The sequence below is a fragment of the Oryctolagus cuniculus genome, chromosome 10 (assembly GCF_964237555.1).
Source record: "Oryctolagus cuniculus chromosome 10, mOryCun1.1, whole genome shotgun sequence".
NCBI classification, from domain to species: domain Eukaryota; kingdom Metazoa; phylum Chordata; class Mammalia; order Lagomorpha; family Leporidae; genus Oryctolagus; species Oryctolagus cuniculus.
The window spans coordinates 97101029-97121736 of NC_091441.1; the positions used below are offsets into that span (position 1 = coordinate 97101029).

General features: G+C 41.9%; 1 protein-coding gene across 49 annotated transcripts in view; it reads left to right on the forward strand.

Annotated features, from left to right (window-relative positions):
- The window catches only part of PBRM1 (polybromo 1), a 134873-nt gene that overhangs the window by 56416 nt on the left and 57749 nt on the right, over positions 1-20708 (forward strand). For 25 of the 49 annotated variants that reach the window (XM_008260786.4, XM_051851571.2, XM_051851573.2 and 22 more), the window contains 5 exons: positions 3903-4044; positions 6107-6204; positions 8313-8357; positions 15772-16048; positions 18451-18556. In XM_008260786.4, coding sequence (XP_008259008.1) covers positions 3903-4044; positions 6107-6204; positions 8313-8357; positions 15772-16048; positions 18451-18556 — 668 coding nt within the window. The remainder of the gene's footprint in view (positions 1-3902; positions 4045-6106; positions 6205-8312; positions 8358-15771; positions 16049-18450; positions 18557-20708) is intronic. The other 24 variants (XM_002713243.5, XM_051851574.2, XM_051851575.2 and 21 more) reach the window with 1 other exon arrangement.

A 20708-nucleotide genomic window follows, 5' to 3' on the forward strand; every position in this document is an offset into this window, starting at 1 on the left:
AAAAAAATGCCAATACAGTCGCTAAGAAAATAGTCTAGAAATTCGTTTTTTATATTTGTTGCCTTGGAAAAGATGTGCAAATGTGTACAAATGTGTAAATGTTGAGAAGTTCTCTTTAATTGAATAAGTTTTATCCTTAGTTTCTTTTTTCCCTTATTCTTTTATTAAATTCAGTTTAGTTCAGGGGAAGAAAAATGAAATCCTCATCTAGCTCAGTCCCCTAACTAGAACCTTCTTCCAACATGGAATTTTCTGATGTAAATGCTGCTTAGTTAAGTAGTAATTCTGTACGTTTCCTCCACTTTTTAAAAGATTTATTTATTTATTTGAAAGAGTTACACAGAGGCTGGCGCCGCGGCTCACTTGGCAAATCCTCCGCCTGTGGCGCCAGCACCTGGGTTCTAGTCCTGGTTGGGGCACCGGGTACTAGTCCTGGTTGCTCCTCTTCCTGGGCCACAGCAGAGAGCTGGACTGGAAGGCAATGGAGGATGGCCCAAGTGCTTGGGTCTCTGTACCCGCATGGGAGACCAGGAGGAAGCACCCGCCTCCTGGCTTTAGATCTGCATAGCCCCGGCCGTAGCAGCCTTAGGGGAGTGAACCAACAGAAGGAAGACCTTTATCTCTTGTCTCTCTCTCACTGTCTATAACTCTCTCTGTGTGTGTGTCTCTCTCTCACTGTCTAACTCTGCCTGGCAAAAAATTAGAATTAAAAAAAAAAAAAGAGTTACAGAGGAGAGGCAGAGAGAGAGGCCTTCCATCCACTGGTTCACTCGCCAGTTGGCCGCAACAGCCAGAGCTGTGCCGATCTGGAGCCAGGAGCTTCTTCCTGGTCTCGCAAGCGGATGCAGGGGCCCAAGGACTTGCACCATCTTCCACTGCTTTCGCAGGCCATAGCAGGGAGCTGGATCAGAAGTGGAGTAGCAGGGACTCGAACTGGTGCCCGCATGGGATGCTGGCACTGCAGGCAGCAGCTTTATCCAGTACTCAACTGCGCTGACTCCTCCTCCACTCTTGGCATGCAAGTTGGGCAGTATGAAGAATAGGAACATGGTTTAAGGCCTTGCTGCTAACATATTGAAGTTTGAAAGGTGAACTGTTAGGATATCTGATTTCCTTCCAAGGGCACTGAGCCAGAGGTGTCTTGATAGACCTGCCGTGCCTGGTTTCTCTTCCATCAATGCATTTTATAGAAAAACAGGGAAGTCTAGGGCAGTGCTGTCCTCCAGAATTTGCTATAATTATGGAACTGTTTTTTATTTATGTTGTCCAATGTGATAACCATTAGTCACATGTGCTTTTGAGTGCTTCAGATGTGGCTGATAGAATTGAAGCTCTAGATTTTAAATTTTATTCAGTTTTAATTTATTTATTTTATTTTATTTGAAAGTCAGGATTACAATGATGGAGAGATCTTCCATCTGCTGGTTTATTCCCCAGATGGCTGCAATGGCTGGGGCTGGGTCAGGCCTCTCATGTGGGTGCAGGGGCCCAAGCACTTGGGCCATCCTGTGCCAGTTTTTCCAGGGCACCAGCAGGGAGCTGGAGCAGCTGGGACACAAACTGGCAGTGGCACCAATATGGAATGCCAGCATTGTAGGTGGTGGCTTCAGCCACTACACCACAATGCCGGCCCCTAGTTTTAATTTTAATAGCTCCACGTGGCTAATCTCTCTCATAGTGTGTGTTATAGTTCTAGGAAGGAAAGACTACAGAAGGAAGACAGGTGAGTTTCCAAAAGCAACAGAAATGGAAGAGTGAGCAGGAGCCACTGTAGTTCCACATACCACTCACACTGAAGTTTGTCCCCCCCCCCCCCTTTTTTTTTTTTGCATGTTTTTCCTTTCCTTCCCCCTGCCACTCATGATTCCCATTAGCCTGGTAAATATTTGCAGATTTCTTATAGGTTGTCATTTACAAGTTTGGGTTTTCAGTCTTCTTTGTGGGTGTCAAAAACACCCAGCACATCATCCTTTGAGTTGGCAGCAATAAAGCATGGGCTGTAATCTAAACTCCGAGTGCTGGCCATGTAAGTTGGTACCAAAAGCTGAGTTTGTGCTGAGTTATTTTTTTTTACTTCATCCTACAGATGTTCTCTAGTATTTGTTTCTTTAAGCATTACACAGAATCCTAATATAATTTTGAGAAATTTTAAGTAGAGGAATCAAAATAATGCCATTCTTAGAGTAGGAAATCTCTACATTCTGTGAAGCTCTTTACACATATTGTCATTCTTAATACTGTTTTTGATTTTGATTACTAGCATACAGGCGCTTCAACCTAAAGATTCCAAGTCTTTGTTGTGTAAATTCTTAGAGTTCCAGCAAACACTGATTCTTCACTTTTTACCAAGTATAAAGCCTTCCTGAAAGTTGTTAGTAATAGTGATAGTGTCTTTTTTTATTAAGATTAATAAAAGGGAGGGAAGGAGGGAGGGAGGGAGAAAGAGGGAGAGATCTTCATCTGCTGATTCACTCCCCAATTGGCTGCAGTGGTTGGAGTTGCACTAATGCAAAGCCAGGAACCAGGAGCTTCTTCCAGGTCACCTGCGTGAGTGCAGGGGCCCAAGGACTTGGGCCATCTTCTGCTGCTTTCCCAGGCCATAGAAGAGAGCTGGATCGGTAACGGAGCAGCCAGGACTTGAACCGGCACCCATATGGGCTGCGGTGGCTTTACCTGCTACGCTACAGTGCTGGCCTGTGTTGTGGGTGTTTAAGGGATAAACCAGCAGGTGGAGAATTTACATGTTATGTGTTTCTCTCATGTCTCTGCCTTTCAAATGAGGAAAAGTACTCATAAAGGTTAATTTAAAAGGGGGGGGGGGCAGTGCTGTGGCACAGCAGGTAAAGCCACCGCCTGCAATGCCGGCATCCCACATGGGCGCCGGTTCGAGTCCTGGCTGCCTCACTTCCGATCCAGCTCTCTACTATGGCCTGGGAAAGCAGTAGAAGATGGCCCAAGTCCTTGGGCTTCTGCATCCCCGTGGGAGACCTGGAAGAAGCTCCTGGCTCCTGGCTTCGGATCTACGCAGCTCTGGCTGTTGTGGCCAATTGGGAAGTGAACCAGCGGATGGAAGACCTCTCTTTTTCTGTGCTCCTTTTTCTCTCTGTGTGTATTTCTGACTTTCAAGTAAAATAAATAAATCTTTAAAAAAAAAAAAAAATGGTGCTGGCACTGTGGTGTAGTAGGTAAAGCTGCTGCCTGCAGCACTGGCATCCCATATGGGTTCCTCAGTCCGAGCTGGTCTACTTCCAGTCCAGCTCCTTGCTAATGAGCCTGGGAAAGCAGCAGAGAATGGCCCAAGTGCTTGAATCCCTTCACCCTCATGGGAGACCCAGAAGAAGCTCTTTGTTCCTGGCTTTGGAATGGCCCAGCTCCAGCCCGTTGTGGCCATTTGAGGAGTGAACCAGCAGATAGAAGAGCTCACTTGCTCTCTCTCTCTTTTTAACTCTGCCTTTCAAATAAGTAAATAAATTCTAAAAAAAAAAAAAAAAAATTAAGTATACATAATTAGAAAAAAAGCTTAAAAAACAAATGAATAGTTCACTCAGATTCTTCTAAGTAGCTTCAAAGCTCTGTGATTTCAGTTCCTTCAATGTTTGCATATTATCCATTATCAGAATTCTTCCATTAAGGATTTCCTTGTATGTTTGCTTTGTAGTTGACCACTTTTAGGTCCTCTTATTACTTCTTAGAGTTTTAGTGTATTCTTTAGTATTTTCAAGTAAAGTGTCATATTACTTAAATGCACTGGTGCTTTTGCCTCCCTCTTTTATGTCTTGAAAATAATTTTTAAGTCCTCTAATAGACCATCTACTGCTTGTCAAGATTTTTGCATTGGATTTTAAGGGAGAATGTTTCATAATGTTTCAAAATTATTTCATAATTTTGTTTGCCTTTCACAGAACAAAGCTAAAGAATCAAGAATATGAAACTTTAGATCATTTGGAGTGTGATCTGAATTTAATGTTTGAAAATGCCAAACGCTATAATGTTCCTAATTCAGCCATCTACAAGCGAGTTCTTAAATTGCAGCAAGTCATGCAGGTATGATTTCTTGGTTTTGTTAAATATGTTGCAGGTACGATTGAGATAATCTTACATGGTTTCTGTGTGTTCTTTTAACATGTGTAATTTTCCCTCCTACCCATATCACATCCATTTCTACCACTAGTACTGCTGAGTTTTTGTTTTTTGAGTTGTCAAGACCATGTAGAGTGAAAATAATAGTTTAGAAAGGACTAGTTTTGTGAGTTGAGACAACAGGGTTTTACCTCTGGTGGTAGTTTTAGGATTGTCAGAATGTTACCTTTTCTAGTCACAGGTTGTATTCCATTTTTAGATGTTATCTCTTTGGTTCTGGACTTCGTTAAAGTAGGGCTGATCATAGGAGGAGACACATCTGAAAGGTCATGATAGGATAGCATCCATCAATTTTCAGACCTTCTTTGAGAAGCACACCCTGAAGAACATCTGAGGTCATGGGTAGGTAGGGTCTTTAAGACAAAAAGGTGGCTATGAAATACAAATTGAATCTCTGTCACTTTTTTTTTTTTTTTTTTTTAATTTTTTGACAGGCAGAGTGGACAGTGAGAGAGAGACAGAGAGAAAGGTCTTCCTTTGCCGTTGGTTCACCCTCCAATGGCCGCCGCGGCCGGCGCGCTGCGGCCGGCGCACCGCGCTGATCCGATGGCAGGAGCCAGGAGCCAGGTGCTTCTCCTGGTCTTCCATGGGGTGCAGGGCCCAAGCACCTGGGCCATCCTCCACTGCACTCCCTGGCCACAGCAGAGAGCTGGCCTGGAAGAGGGGCAACCGTTTTTGATAGAGACATTCTAAAAAGATAGTTGCAGAGCAAGGAAGCAGCAACAATCAGCCATAGAATTATTTTGTATGATCGGCACTGTGATCATCAGAGCTGTGAGTTTCAGGTGTTTTTAGTACCCTGTAATTTTATATTTCCTAAGCCATCTTTGCTTGGATTTTCAGCTCTGTTTGGTAGAATATCTTTAAAATGGATGTGTGTAAAAGGAGATTTTCTGGGGCCAAAGCTGTGGTATAGTGGGTAAAGCCACTGCCTGTGATGGTAGCATTTTATATGTGTGCTGGTTCTTGTCCCAGCCGTTCCCCTTCTGACCTAGCTCCCTACTAACGATCTGGGAAAAGCAGTAGAGGGTGGCCCAGGTGTCTGGGCTCCTGCCACCCATGTGGGACACTGAACGAAGCTCCTGTTTCCTGGTTTCAGCCTGGCCTAGCCTTGGCCGTTGCAGCCAACTAGGGAATGAGCCAGCAAATGGAAGTGCTGTCTCTCTTACTCTTTCCCTGTTTCTCCCTTTCTCTCTTTAACTCTTTCAAATAAATGAATAAATAAATGTCTTTTTTAAAAAATTAATCTTTTACTTCTCACATTGAACTTCATTCTTACTCACACTACCCCATAGAATTCAAGAGTGCGGGGGTTGGCCTTGTAACATAACAGGTTAAGCTGCTACTTGCAATGCCAACATCCCATGTGGGTGCTTTTAGAGTCCCGGCTGCTTCCCTTCCAGTCCAGCTCACTGCTAATGCATCTGAGAAAGCAGCAGAAATTGACTTGAGTCCTTGGGCTCCTGTACCCATGTGGGAGACCCAGAAGAAGCTTCTGGCTTCTGGGGTCAGCCTGACCCAGCCTAGCCCTGGCCATCGTAGATATTTAGAGAGTGAAACAATGGATGGAAGACCTGTCTCTCTCTAATGCTCTCAAATAAATAAATAAATCTTAAAAAAAAAAAAGTCAAGGATGCCAAAATCTCTCTTTGCATTGCCTTCCTTGAATATGGCCATTGGAACAGGATGCTTCTACAGCTTGCATCTGTGCTTGTACTCTTAAATGCTCTAGCGAGCATAGATTCCTCAGCTCTCTAGATCCATTTTTTTAGCCTACTTTCCTGTCATGCAGATTTTTCATTAAGTTGATTTGAAATGTTTAAATACTCTCTAATTTTGTGCATCCCATGTGTGATTTTTGTACCTTTCTGAGTAAATCTGATGTGTCTAGCTCTTTAACATTCATTTTATTCATAGCAGTGTTCAGCAGAGTGAACTTGACTACCAGGATCTGCTCTGTTTCCAGGCAAAGAAGAAAGAACTTGCCAGAAGAGACGACATTGAGGATGGAGACAGCATGATCTCATCAGCCACCTCTGATACTGGTAGTGCCAAAAGAAAAAGGTATATGTGCCTCTTATCACTGGAGACATCTCTGTTCCTAGATTTTGTGTTTTTTTTCTTTCTTTTGGATAACTGTAGAAAAAATTTATAAACTCAAATATGAATTCTTTAAACTTTCAATGTCTGATAAATTATCTTTTATAAATTGGATGATTAGCTTTTTTTTTTACAAGTACCATGAAGCTATTAGATGAAACAGATAAAAGCCATCATATGTAGTTTGACATAAAATATTGCTTTTTTTGCTGTCCAGTCTTGATTGTTTGTTTAATGTGGCATTTCAAGAATACTGTCAAAATCTAATTAGGTAATTTCTACATTGTGAATTACAAAGATGAAATGTGAATTAAGAGATATAAAGAGAAATTCAGTACTACCACTGCAGTGCAATAAGTCATTGCTCTTAACCCTTTTCTTTTTCCTTGTTAATGTGATCTTTATTCGCCATTTTATGATTGTCTGATTGTAAATATCAAATCATAACTTCTTAATAGTTCATAAAATGTTAAGCTAGATATTAGGGGTTTTTGTTTTGCTTGTTACCTTTCTAAACTTTTCAACCTCCTATTTCTTCCTCTAATGGGATTTATGGAAGGGGCCCTTACTGTGGGATTCTGAAGCAGGGAAACTAAGAAATCATACAAGGCCATCTCTTATCTGTGCCTTCCACCTGGAGGAGTTTCTACTCTGATCATTGTGGAATACCATGTTCTCCCTCACCCTGTCTTACCATTTTTGCAGCAGCAGTCTATCCAGGGAGATACATCCTTAAACGGAGAATTAGCCAACCACTAATGGCAGAGCCTGACAGATTCAGAATTGAATGAAGAAGTTATTTGTAACTACTGACAAATTTTTTATATGTATTAAGAGATCTACTAAGAGCAGAACATTTTAAAAAGTCATTTAGAAAGGCTAAGCTGTCCTGTCGTTGCCTCTCACAAGGAACATTTGGGAACAAAAAATTTTTTTTAATTCTGAAAATAACATTGCTATGCTGTGCCATGGTAACTAAATTGATTGGTGTACCCTGAGATGTGAGTCTCCTCCATTACTGGCCTATAAATTTCATCCTTCCAAGTTCTTAATTCCTTGTTACACCAGGGACAACGGAGGAAACATGTGAAACCAGATCAGAGACATCACATCAAGAACATCTTTGAGTGTAATTATATAATTCTACTTCAGCATCACCTGTGTTTTCCAGATCAGTCACCAATCAAAGATAAAAACTTCTCAGGCAAAAGAAGGTAATGGAGGCAAAAGTGATGGTACAATTAGTGCCAACACTAGATGAAAAAGAGAGATCTTAAAATAGCTGAGTGTTAAGAAAGCAGTTCTAAGGACGCATTCACCCAAGCCAGTACATATCTTTTTGGCTTGTAGTTTGTGGGCATTGAAGTAGATGAAATGAAATTTTTTGCATTAAAACCTCCTGTTTAAAAAATAAAACACCAAGCTCTATGTTTTTGAAATTATAAAATCTTGTTTCAGACAGAAAGTTTATAAACAGATTTCCCAGGACGTGTTTTGTGAAATAAACTGAACAACTATAAATCATCTGCCGGAGCAATAAAAGAGCAAACATGGGTTGGAAGTATAGGCTTGAGGGGACGTTGAGAGACAAAGAATTAACTCCTCGACTTTGGGCTGTCACAAGAAAGTAGTAGTATAAGCCTTTTAGAAGGTAGTTATGAGGAGGAGTTTTGGCAATAAGAAACCAACTTCTCTGGAAGTCAGGCAGATGGCAGCCTGGGGAAGGTTAAGTTGGCTTGGCCAGAGAAGTCAGGGCCACGTTTTCCAAGTATCACTTGACTTGACTCCTAGATACTGTGTGTATATGATTCTCTTTGCCTTGTTTTTAATGTCAGAGTATGAGAAAAATTGGATGTGGATATGTTCTCTTCCTTCTGGGAGTGCATTCTTTCCCTCCACCTCTATCCAAAAAATCTACTTTGTCTTCCATGCTAAAAGGTTCCAAGTATTATGATCTTTTATCCTTCAGACTGAATAATTCTTTTTCTCAACCATATTTGGTTTATGCATGACCCTCCAATGTTGCTTGTTTTATTTCTCTTCACATGTAATGTTTGTTTCTGCTTTCCCAGGAACACTCATGACAGTGAGATGTTGGGTCTCAGGAGGCTCTCCAGGTGTGCAGTCCTTTTTTATGCATAAACATACTTTAAAAAGTGTAACTCTTCTGACATGGTCAGTACTGACTAGGGGGAAAATGAAGCCTTAAGCACTTGAAAAAAACTATTTCAGGTACCAGTTTATTTGAATAATGGAAGCAACACAGCTAAGAAACCTAGTTATTAAAATAAGTTTTCTTAGCTTAGGTATGTTCAGGAGTAGCCTTAATTTGTTGTTGGGTTTGCTGGAGGCGGGGTCATCAAGGCTATGCTTCTGTAGCAAGAGGAATGGATACGGTGACCAGGAGCTGGCGGTGCTTATTCCCTTTCAGTGATGTGGGGTGATGGAGGAATCAAAATCAACATTGACGATCAAAGTGATATCAATGCATTTGGGCCCCTGTGCACTGAGTTATTGTACAAGCACGAATATATTTCCTCAGTCTCTGATCTTGTCATTTCTTTAAACATCCATTCTTTTGCATGTTATTTAGGATTTTAAAAACAGCTGTGAGTTTCCATGTCGTAGTACTAGTGATAATATGTAATGCTTTTGTTTTCACATTTGCCATCTGACATTCACAGAGTATCACTTGCTTATTGATCACCAGACTGCTCTTACAGATCATGAATGAGAGCAGTAGTTATATTCTGTCTGCCAGGAACTTAGAGGCCAAGAAAAGAAGCAGGCTGGAAACAAATGAAATTGCATAGAAGGCCGGCGCCGCAGCTCACTAAGCTAATCCTCCGCCTTGCGGCACCAGCACACCGGGTTCTAGTCCTGGTCGGGGCACCGGATTCTGTCCCGGTTGCCCCTCTTCCAGGCCAGCTCTCTGCTGTGGCCAGGGAGTGCAGTGGAGGATGGCCCAAGTGCTTGGGCCCTGCACCCCATGGGAGACCAGGAGAAGCACCTGGCTCCTGGCTTCGGGTCAGCGTGATGCGCCGGCCGCAATGCGCCGGCCGCGGCGGCCATTGGAGGGTGAACCAACGGCAAAGGAAGACCTTTCTCTCTGTCTCTCTCTCTCACTGTCCACTCTGCCTGTCAAAAAAAAAAAAAATTGCATAGAAGCACTGTAGTAAAATAATTGCGTGAGGTATACAACGTGTACTTATATAGAAATGTTGCACAGTTGTCCAAATAGCTTTAGGAAGGAATATTTCCCCACTGTGCTTTTCCTTTGAAAGTTAAGTGTTTTAAAGTTACCTGCATGTTACTACCGTATCTGGTGCAGTCTACAAAATTACTGTTATCATTGTCTTCCTAATATTTTCCTTAAAAAAAGTTTTTTAGTTAAATGGTCAATTTAAGGAAAGATGATGGGGGCTTGTGTTGTGGCATAGCAGGTTTAGCTGCCACCTGCAGTGCCAGCATCCCATATGGATGTCTGTCTGTGTCCTGGCTGCTCCACTTCAAACCAGCTCCATGCTAATGCATCTGGGAAAGCAATGGAAGATGGCCCAAGTGCTTGGTTCTCTGCACCCACATGGGAGACCCAGATGGAGTTCCTGGCTTCAGCCTGGCCCAGCCCTGACCATTAGGGCCTTTTGGGAAGTAAGTAAATAAAAAGACCCTTTAAAAAATTAAGAAAAAGACTACGGATTATATTTTTTTTTAAGAAGTCTTTTATAGTGTATAGTACTAACTCTAGGTGGTGGTAGAAATAAAAATGCCGTCTTAATTAGGTAGTGTTATAACTATGAGCTGTAGAGCTTAACTGCCCAAGTTCAGATCATATGTTCCCTTTCTTTCTTTCTCTCTCTCTCTCTCTCTCTCTCTCTCTCATCATTTGTTTCAGAGGAAGATTGATGAAGTGTACCCCATCTGCTGGTTCTCTCCCCAAATGCTCGTAATAACCAGGACTGAATCAGGCTGAAGCCTGAAGCTGGGAACTCAATCTAGATCTCCCACATGGGTAGCAGGAACCCAAGTACTTGAGCCATCACTATTGCCTCTCAGGGTCTGCATTACAGGAAGCTGGAATTAGAAGGCAGAGTTGACAGTGGAACCTAGGCACATTGGTGTGAAATAGGGGCATCTTAATCAGTTTCTTAACAGCTAGACTAAGCACCACCATCTAACTGCTCTTCATGAGTTCTGTAACCTAAACCTTGTGTCACCTTACTCCTCTGCAAAAGAAGGTGATGACAATACCTACATAGGTTTGCCAAGTAGACAAATTGGTTACCATGTGTAACACTTTTAGAACTGTGTCTGGATACAGTGAATAGTTTGGTAAATCTAGTTCTGATTTTTGGAAGTACTACCTGTTGACATTGGGACTAGTAGATTTCATTTTGTTCTTAATCAGGTATTACCAGTCTGGGAAGACACATTGGAGCAGATGAATGAAAGGTGTTGGGTCTTGAAAACTTGAAGATGAATATAGCAAGGCTTATAAAAGAAAGAGCCTTTGGGTTTACTTAGCTTAACATCAAGTACCACTGTAGCTGTAAGGACTGTGAACAGAAGTTGACTGATTAGAAAGGTCCTTGGTAAACACCAACTCTGGGAAAAGTGAGACGTGATAAAAGGGACCTAGTGCTTATCAGCTCATTTAAGTATGTGTTCTGAATATTCACTTTGTGGCCCTAGATATACATTTCATCTAAGTCTATTTTTGCATTATAAAATTGGAATGATATTTGTACCTGATTCTCAGAGTTTGAAGATTAAATGAGAATGTGTAGTGTTTAGCACATTGGTAGAAATGGTGGCTATAATTATAAAGCACCATATGATTTTAAATATGCAAATATAAATAATAGATCCAGAGGAAGAATAATGATAAGGGCATTTGGAAAGGTAGTCCTGAAACGGATCAGAAGTAGCACTGGTACAATTGAAAGTCAGATCTGAAAGTGCTGTGGCGGTCTTTTAGGACTTGATAAGCTAAGGAGAGCAAGAAGTAGTGGATTCCGATGTTTCAGGTTGGCTTGAGTTGGAGATGATGGTTTGGGGCGTGGTCCTAGAAAATTAGGGATTCAGAACAGAACTTCTGCTGGCTCATAATCTTTGTGCAACTTAGAAGAGACACCCATTTCTCAAAACTTTTGACACCTAGATGTTAGAAAATTCCTATAATATATTGATTTTTTAGCATAGGACCCATGGTGGTCCATCTCCTGGAAAGTCCTCAAAGAGTATATTGATTAAGACAAATGTTATGATCTCAATTGGTATCCCTTAAATATGGCCCCTTTAGGATGATCAACCCTGGTTCTGAACTTCTGTAACATGTGTTTTACTTTAGTATATTCAAAAGTGCTGATTAAGAATAGAAGAATGTTTATGTCATTCACATTGTCTGGAATTAATTTTATGTACCTTTCCAAAAATAGAGGCAAATGAATAACTCTTGCCAGTTAGTGGTTTGACAGAGAGGTGGGATTAATTCATAGCGGGATTCTAAGAAGAACCTGCAAAGCAAAATGATTTTGAAAACAGCAGCCAGAAGGTCAAATAGGAAACTGTGATGGCTGTTTTTTTTTGTAATGTAGTTTGTCTCATTTGAAGTATTTGAAGGTTTCTGTAGTCATGGATATAATAAGATAAAGCAAACATACCAGCCGACCAAGTAAATAGAGTTATTATAAAAGAATGAAGTTTACCTCGTGAGTTTCTTTTCTGCCAGCCAGATTAAAATTAATATATTAGTGGTTCTCAGTCTCAAAGGCAAGATAAGGACCTGAGAAAAAATGTAAACAAAATAAGAAAACTATTTGTTCAGAGAAGGATATAAGTGATCATAGTAATAAATGTTCTTTTTGCCTTTGAAGATGAAAGTGAGTTATACTTCACTCCTTTAGGAAGTGAATGGTACAGATGGAGAAAGGATACAAGTAATATGAGTGCTAAACCAGTAAATTTCAGTTGTTAGATTAGAACAGTTTCTTATGAACAGGTAGATTTTGCATTCTGGATATGTTGCATTCTAAGCTGCCAGATGTCAGTTACTGGCTTTGAAAGAATAAATATATTTGCTCTTATTTTACTTTGTTTGCAAAATCCGATTGTAAACTTTCCCTCCTCTTTACTGTCTTGTAAAAGTCTGCCCTTTATTCACTTCCCGATGAAAATACTTATAGTAGCTTCATTCAGAAAAACCTAATAGTAATTAGGTGATATGCCAAAAAATGGAAGGGTATAGAAATGATCTCCTTCTGGTCCAGGTCAGGGCCTGGACCAAACTCTGTTGCACTGCCTGAAATTCCAGAATGAAGATTGGTTTTATTCTGAATTGATGATTACAGAAATCTTTTAAGTTTAGGACCTCAAAATTGAATTCTTGAGTCTTGATTTTAAAGTCAACTCACACACATGAGACTTAAATCATATCTTACATTAGTAGTTTCAAGTATAGATTTCTGTGAATCCAAATTCAAGTTCTCAAATTTTCCTTTAGAGATTTCCTGAAGGTTACGGTCATCTGTCTTTTAATTTCCTACCCAGATGTGTGTGGAGCTCTTTGTTATTAGAGCTTTGTTCCAACTTCCTGTTACCCACTTGGTAAATACCTGGAATGAGAGAACTCTTCCTCTCACATCATTGCCCTAGGATGCCGCCCTGGAAAAATAGGTTTTTTTTGGTTTTTTTTTTTTTTTTTTAATTTTTTGACAGGCAGAGTGGACAGTGAGAGAGAGAGACAGAGAGAAAGGTCTTCCTTTGCCGTTGGTTCACCCTCCAACGGCCACCGCGGCCAGCACGCTGCGGCCGGCGCACCGCGCTGATCCGATGGCAGGAGCCAGGAGCCAGGTGCTTTTCCTGGTCTCCCATGGGGTGCAGGGCCCAAGCACTTGGGCCATCCTCCACTGCACTCCCTGGCCACAGCAGAGAGCTGGCCTGGAAGAGGGGCAACCGGGACAGAATCCGGTGCCCCAACCGGGACTAGAACCCGGTGTGCCGGCGCCACTAGGCGGAGGATTAGTCCAGTGAGCCGCAGCGCCGGCTGAAAAATAGTTTTTATAGATGCCATTTCTCCTAGGTTGCCACAGTCTAATAGACACTTGACAGACAGGTACAAAAGTACTATAGAGAGAAAATGGCAGGAATGACCTCAGGACCACAAAGGGAAGTAAGCAGTTAGAGTGAAGAACAAGTGAAGATGATCCCCACCTAGAAATGGATCTTTTCTTTTTCTTTCCTGATTAGCTCACTTCCAGTTTGCCCAGAGTTCCATAATGCTAGAAAGATTAGACATCTTAAAAATCTTAAGGATAAATATTTGGTTTTTTGACTGCTGATTATTTATTTGAGTTTTATCTCTGGTTTTTAGAAGGATTTCTTTTTTTTAAGATTTTATTTATTTATTTGAGAGGTAGAATTACAGACAGACGGGGAGACAGAAAAGTCTTCAATCCACTGGTTCACTCCCCAGATTGCTGCAACAGCTGGAGCTGGGCCCATCCAAAGCCTGGAACCAGGAGCTTCCTCTGAGTCTCCCATGTGGGTGCAGGGGCCCAAACACTTGGGTCCTCTGCTGCTTTCCCAGGCCACAGCAGAGAGCTGGATCAGAAGAGAAGCAGCTAGGACACAAACTGGTGCCCATAGGGGATCCTGGTGCCACAAGCAGAGGCTTAGCCTACTACGCCACAGCACCAGCCCCTAGAAGCATATCTTGAGCCTTGGAAAGAAAATATCTGGCTTTTAGCTTCTTCATGTCTCAGCAGTAGAGCAAGTAGTCTGAGAATTGGACTAAGAGACCTGTAGTGCAACCACATAGTCTGATTCCAGTAATGAACTTCCTTTCATCTATAGGATAGGACATGAATTTTTAAAATTTACCTCTAATTATTATATTATCAGATCTTATATATTTGTTGAACTGAAATTAAATCCTAAGTTGTTTCTTATTATTACCTACCTGACTCTTGACTTCTAGTATGTTAGTTAGAGTCTGGCTAGAATTTTTTGGTATAACTAAACATATCTCTTGGCTTCAGTGTGATGTTTTGATATATGTATGCATTGTGTAATGATCAAATCAGAGTACTTAGCCCATCTGTTACCTCAGACATTTATCATTCCTTTGTAGTGAAAACTTTCAAAATCCTCCCCTAGCTATTTTAAAAAAGTATATTATTACAGACTGTAGTTACTTTGACATGTGAAACACCACCAGAATTGAAGAAACATGGCTAAAATTTCTTTACCAATGTCCTGAAGATATGAGAACATTTGACCAGAAGCATACTAAAAGATGACCTCTTCTAGTAATTTACTGAACAGCTCACCTTGGGCGAATGATTTAGTGTCTCTGAGCCAGTTTTCTCAACAATTGAGTCACAAGACCATCTGCTCTGTTGGTCCCGTTTTTTGTTTTAGTTTTTAATATCATGCACAAATGTCAATCTCACCATGTTCTTTATTTCTAAAGATTTATTTATTTGAAAGAGTATCAGAGAGAGGGATAAACAGAGAAGAGAGAGCGCGTCCATTTCTGCTTCACTCCCCAAATCTGTGCAACAGCCAGGTGTGGGCCAAGCCAAAGCCAGGTTTCCCACTTGGGTGGCAGGGTCCTAAGTATTTAGGCTATCATCTGCTGCCTCTCAGGCACATTAACAGGAAGCTGCATCAGAAGCCAAGTAACTGGGACTCAAACCAGCACCCCAAGCAGCAGTGGGCATCCCAAGTAGCAGTTCACCTTCTGTGCCCAACACATACCCTCGGGCCCTTTTTAAACTCTGATTGTAATGTGTGGTTCCTTGTATTCTGTTCGACCATTCACATCACTTTCTCAGCATCACATCTCATGGAGGGCAGTTTGGAGAACAAGTCAGGGATTCACAGTTAAGGATGAAAATATAGAAACTCAGGTGACCCACAGAGCATTTCTTCTTTAAGCTAGGCTGGGATCATGGAGTAATGCTGATGGAGGTGGGAGCAGGGACTGATCATGACCAGATCAGTACAAATGAGATGTACCCATTGTTGAGATACTAAGTTAGTCTCCTTCAGTTTTGTTGCATCTAGAATGTATAGATATTCAAGAGTGACTGTCTGGAGAGATTAAACATTTCCCTTTGTTAGATTATTTTGTTTTTTTCTGCTTGGAAGTTAGGATGTTAGTAGCAATAGGAAATCACTAGTTTTATTGAACTTTTGTTCTGTTTGTCTTCAGTAGTTCAGTTGATCGTAGAATTTTACTTCGTTATGGTATCAGGTTCTTCTTTTAAGCATTGCATTTAATAAAATCTTCTAAATAAGTTTGGCTACTTCTGCCAGAGTCACTGTATTTTAACTATTTTGGAAATTTTCCTAATATTTGCTTATAGCTTCCAGCATGCTGTGTTTGTGGCATATATAATCAACAAATTTTAATCATTTTGAAGCACCTTCCCACAAGATTAATGTGTTTCATTTCATGTTCGTCCTTGTATAAAGGAAACTGAACCTGTTCTCATTTTTCCCTTTTTCTGCCTCCACCCAAAACAGTAAAAAGAACATAAGAAAGCAGCGAATGAAAATCTTATTCAATGTTGTTCTTGAAGCTCGAGAGCCAGGTTCAGGAAGAAGACTTTGTGATCTGTTTATGGTTAAGCCATCCAAAAAGGACTATCCTGATTATTATAAAATCATCTTAGAGCCAATGGACCTGAAAATAATTGAGCATAATATCCGCAATGACAAATATGCAGGTGAAGAGGGAATGATAGAAGACATGAAGCTGATGTTTCGGAATGCCAGGCACTATAATGAGGAGGGCTCCCAGGTAAGGACGGGGTGGGTGAGGCGATCCTTGGGTGGTACATTTTCTTGTGGGTATTGGTAGATGATGCATTTTTGAGAGACCAACTCTAGGGATTGATGCCTACATTAATTCTTTATCTCTCAATCGTCTAAAGTGGGAGGCAATATGTTATAAAGGTTCAAAGTTCATGCTTTGGCCAGCGCCGCGGCTCAATAGTCCAGTCCTCCGCCTAGCGGCACCGGCACACCAGGTTCTAGTCCCGGTCGGGGCGCCAGATTCTGTCCCGGTTGCCCCTCTTCCAGGCCAGCTCTCTGCTGTGGCCCGGGAGTGCAGTGGAGGATGGCCCAAGTGCTTGGGCCCTGCACCCCATGGGAGACCAGGAGAAGCACCTGGCTCCTGCCTTCAGATCAGCATAGTGCGCCGGCCGCAGCACGCCAGCCGCGGCGGCCATTGGAGGGTGAACCAATGGCAAAAGGAAGACCTTTCTCTCTGTCTCTCTCTCTCTCACTGTCCACTCTGCCTGTCAAAACAAACAAACAAACAAAATTCATGCTTTGTAATCTGATATCCTAGATTTGAATCCTGCTTTAATAATGCTGCTCTGATAATCTTGCTTGTCTCTGAATTACAGCAAAGAATAGTACTTGTTATTGCAGATTAAGCATGAGAGTGCAGACTAAGGGGTTAGTGCAGCACTGCATAAACACTAGAAAGAAAGCCAATAGCATAAAATCTTTTTAAAAGATTTATTTATTTATCTGACAGTCAGAATTACAGAGAGCGAGCGAGAGAGCGAGCTTCCGTCCACTGGTCCACTACCCAAATTGCTGCAACATCCAGGCCAAAGCCAAGAGCCAGGAGCTTCTTCCAGGTCTCCCATGTGCGTGTAGAGGACCAAGTACTTGGACCATCTTCTGCTGATTTCCCAGGCACATTAGAAGGGAGCTGGATGGAAAGTGGAGGCACCGAGACTCCAACCCATGCCCATAGGGGATGCTGACACTGCATATTGCAGTTTAACTCGCTGCACCACAGTGTGAGTCCCTGTTGCTCATGTGGGAGACCCAGATTGTTTTTCCTGGCTCCTAGCTTAAACCTGGCCCAGCCCTGTTGATTGTGGCCATTTGAGGGTCAAATGAGTGGATAAAAGATCTTTTTCTTTGTCTGTCTGTCTCTCGGTCTCTTTTCTCATCTCCCAACTGTCACTCTGCCTTTCAAATCATTAAATAAGTAAACATTTTTAAAAATGCTTTTATCTACTTTAAATCCCCCAGAAATAAAATACCATGTTCAAATCATATATTTCCTTTCTTCTGCTATTATATTTGAAAATAAACTATATACTGAAAAGACTTACAAATCAAGGAAATGATTCTCAGTATCATAAGGCTCACTATCTGTGGTAGAGTAAAAAGCTACCCTTAAGAGAGGAGGCCAGAGAAGAGAGGTTTACTTATTCTCTCAGTCCCTGTGCTCTGATGTGTGGTCCAGGGACAACATAGCCTCTGCTGGGGCTGTAGGAAGAGGCAACTCTGAAGACAATGCCATGTAATTTTTTTGGCCACATAATTATCCCTTTGGTGCAGTCTTCAGAGAAAGAGCCCAGGGAGGGACAACTATTTAACAGGTAAGATCCTGCACTATGACCTCAGATTTGAGAATTTAACAGTATTTGAGGTATGGCTCTCCAAGTACAAATTTTGAATTTTGAGTAGAGTAAATCTGCTGCTACCTTGAAGGTCCAGTAGAAAAGATGGGTTTTTGAGAAAAATAGTACATGTAATGTGTTTTATAACTTCCCTTAAATCCTGCAAGAGGAGCCAGCCTTATGGTGCTTTAGGTTAAACCATAGCTTACAGTTCTAGCATCCTCTCCCAGAAGACCAATTTGAGTTCCAGCTGCTCCACTTCCAGTCCAGCTTCCATCTAATGTGCCTGGGAACACAGCAGAAGATAGTTGAAGTGGTCGGGCCCCTGCACCCATGTGGGAGACTAGGCTGGAGTCCCTGACTCTTGGCTTTAGCTTGACCCTTGGCTTGTGATCATTTGAGAAGTCAACCAGCAGATAGAAGATCTGTGTGTGTGTGTGTGTGTGTGTCTCTCTCTCCCATTCTATCTCTCCCCCGCCTTCTCTCTCTCTGCCTATAAATAAATAAATAACTTAAAAAAACCTGCTAAGAAAAAGAAACAAAAAATAAAACCTGCAATGATGCTTTGAGAACACTGGTTCTCAAAGATGAGCGTGTGCGTCAGTCATTTGGGAAGCTTACAGACCAGCCATTTGAGAATCCAAGATCCTCTTCACAGAAATAGTGTTTTTATTACTCTCCTGTGTTTTTAAAACTTCTTTACATATGTATATTGTATTATATCTTAGTTGAAAACTTTTTAGAAAATAATTTTAAATGTATTTTTGGAATCTAGGTATATAATGATGCCCATATCCTGGAAAAATTACTCAAGGATAAAAGGAAAGAGCTGGGCCCACTGCCTGATGATGATGACATGGCTTCTCCCAAACTCAAGCTGAGTAAGGCAGCCTTATATTTTGTTGTTCATTTTAGTCTCTCAAGGAGAGGTTAGTTATTTGCTGGAATAGTGTTTGATTCAGTGGTGAATATATTTAACTCATCCACACTACAACATGGAGCTTATTCCCTCTTCTCAACCACTCTCTTCTCCTGTACTTTAAATTGTGAAGAGCATGTGAGTAATAGAATACAGTGTCAAAGGTTTTATTTGCTTTCTTGAATGTGGTGGGCATTTTATAAACACTAAATAGTAAGCACTTTGTACAGTGCCTGGAAAAGTTTTGTAGAGAGTATTTATGTATTTGTTTAGTTATTACTAAATATGAATCCCAGCGGTTCTGCTGGACAGAATTTGAAAGGTTATAGATGTACTGTACTCAACTGTCATTTGAATGTGGCATATGGGTGGTGGTTTTATTAAAAGATGTATGGAAAAAAAAAGATAGCAAGAGCAGTTCAGGCCAGCGCCCTGGCTCACTAGGCTAATCCTCCGCCTGCGGCGCCAGCACACCGGGTTCTAGTCCCGGTTGGGGCACCGGTTCTGTCCCGGTTACTCCTATTCCAGTCCAGCTCTCTGCTGTGGCCCGGGAGTGCAGTGGAGGATGGCCCAAGTGCTTGGGCCCTGCACCCCATGGGAGACCAGGAGGAAGCACCTGGCTCCTGGCTTCAGATCAGCGCAGTGCGCCAGCCACAATGGCCATTGGGGAGTGAACCAACGGCAAAGGGAGACCTTTCTCTCTGTCTCTCACTGTCCACTCTGCCTGTCAAAAAAAAAAAAAAAAAAAAGGCAGTTAATACCATTGGACTACTTCAAAGTATGTAAATAAAATATCAAGCAAATGATAGTGTCACAAAATTGTTAGGTGTTCTTTAGAACCAAGTTTTACACAAGGTGGAAAAACAAACACTTTTTAAAGATTTATTTAGGGGCCAGTATTGTGGCTTAGCAGGTGAAGCTGCTACTTGCAGTGCTGGTATCCCATTTGGGTTCCAGTTCAAGTCCCAGCTACACCATTTCTGATCCAGCTCCCTGCTAATGGGCCTGGGAAAGCAATGGAAGGTGATCCAAGTCCTTAGGCCCCTGCACCTATATGGGAGACCCAGAAGAAGCTCCTGGATCCTGGCTTTGGATCAGCCTGGCTCCAGCCATTGCAGGCATTTGGGGAGTGAACCAGCGGATGGGAGATCTCTTTCTCTCTGCCTCTGCCACTCTGCCTTTCAAATAAATAAATAAATCTTTTTAAAAAATTTTAGCCGGCGCCGCGGCTCAATAGGCTAATCCTCCACCTAGTGGCGCCGGCACACCAGGTTCTAGTCCCGGTCGCGGTGCCGGATTCTGTCCCTGTTGCCCCTCTTCCAGGCCAGCTCTCTGCTGTGGCCCGGGAGTGCAGTGGAGGATGGCCCAAGTGCTTGGGCCCTGCACCCCATGGGAGACCAGGAGAAGCACCTGGCTCCTGCCATCGGATCAGCACGGTGCGCCAGCCGCAGCATGCCAGCCATGGCGGCCATTGGAGGGTGAACCAACGGCAAAAGGAAGACCTTTCTCTCTGTCTCTCTCTCTCTCACTATCCACTCTGCCTGTCAAAAAAAAATTTTTTTTTAATTAAAAAAATATATATTTACTTATTTGAAAGACAGTTACACAGAGAGAGAGAGAGAGATCTATCTATCTGCTGGTTCATTCTCCAAATGGCCAAACAGCCATTGTTGGGCCAGGCAGAATCCAGGAGCCAGGATCTCCTTCCAGGTCTCCCAAGTGGATGGCAAGGGCCCAAACACCTTGACCATCCTCTGCTGCTTTTCTAAGGCCATTAGCAGAGAGCTGGATTGAAAGCAAAGCTGCCAGGACACTAACCTGTTCCCATATGGGTAGCTGTTGTTGCAGGTGGTGGCTTTGGGCACTATGCCACAACACCGGCCCCACACTTGTTTTTTATATGAAATTACTGTGAACTGGATTTCATAGTAGCATTGGGCATGATTTACTGCTAAGTGATAACTCTTTTTTGTTAAGGAATTTGACTTTTTCTGGAATTACAAAGCATGCAGAAAAGTAAAACCTTTATTCTACTTTTATAGGGATATAATACTTTTTTTAAGATTTTATTTTATTTATTTGAGATGTAGAGTTAGAGAGGGAGAGACAGAGAA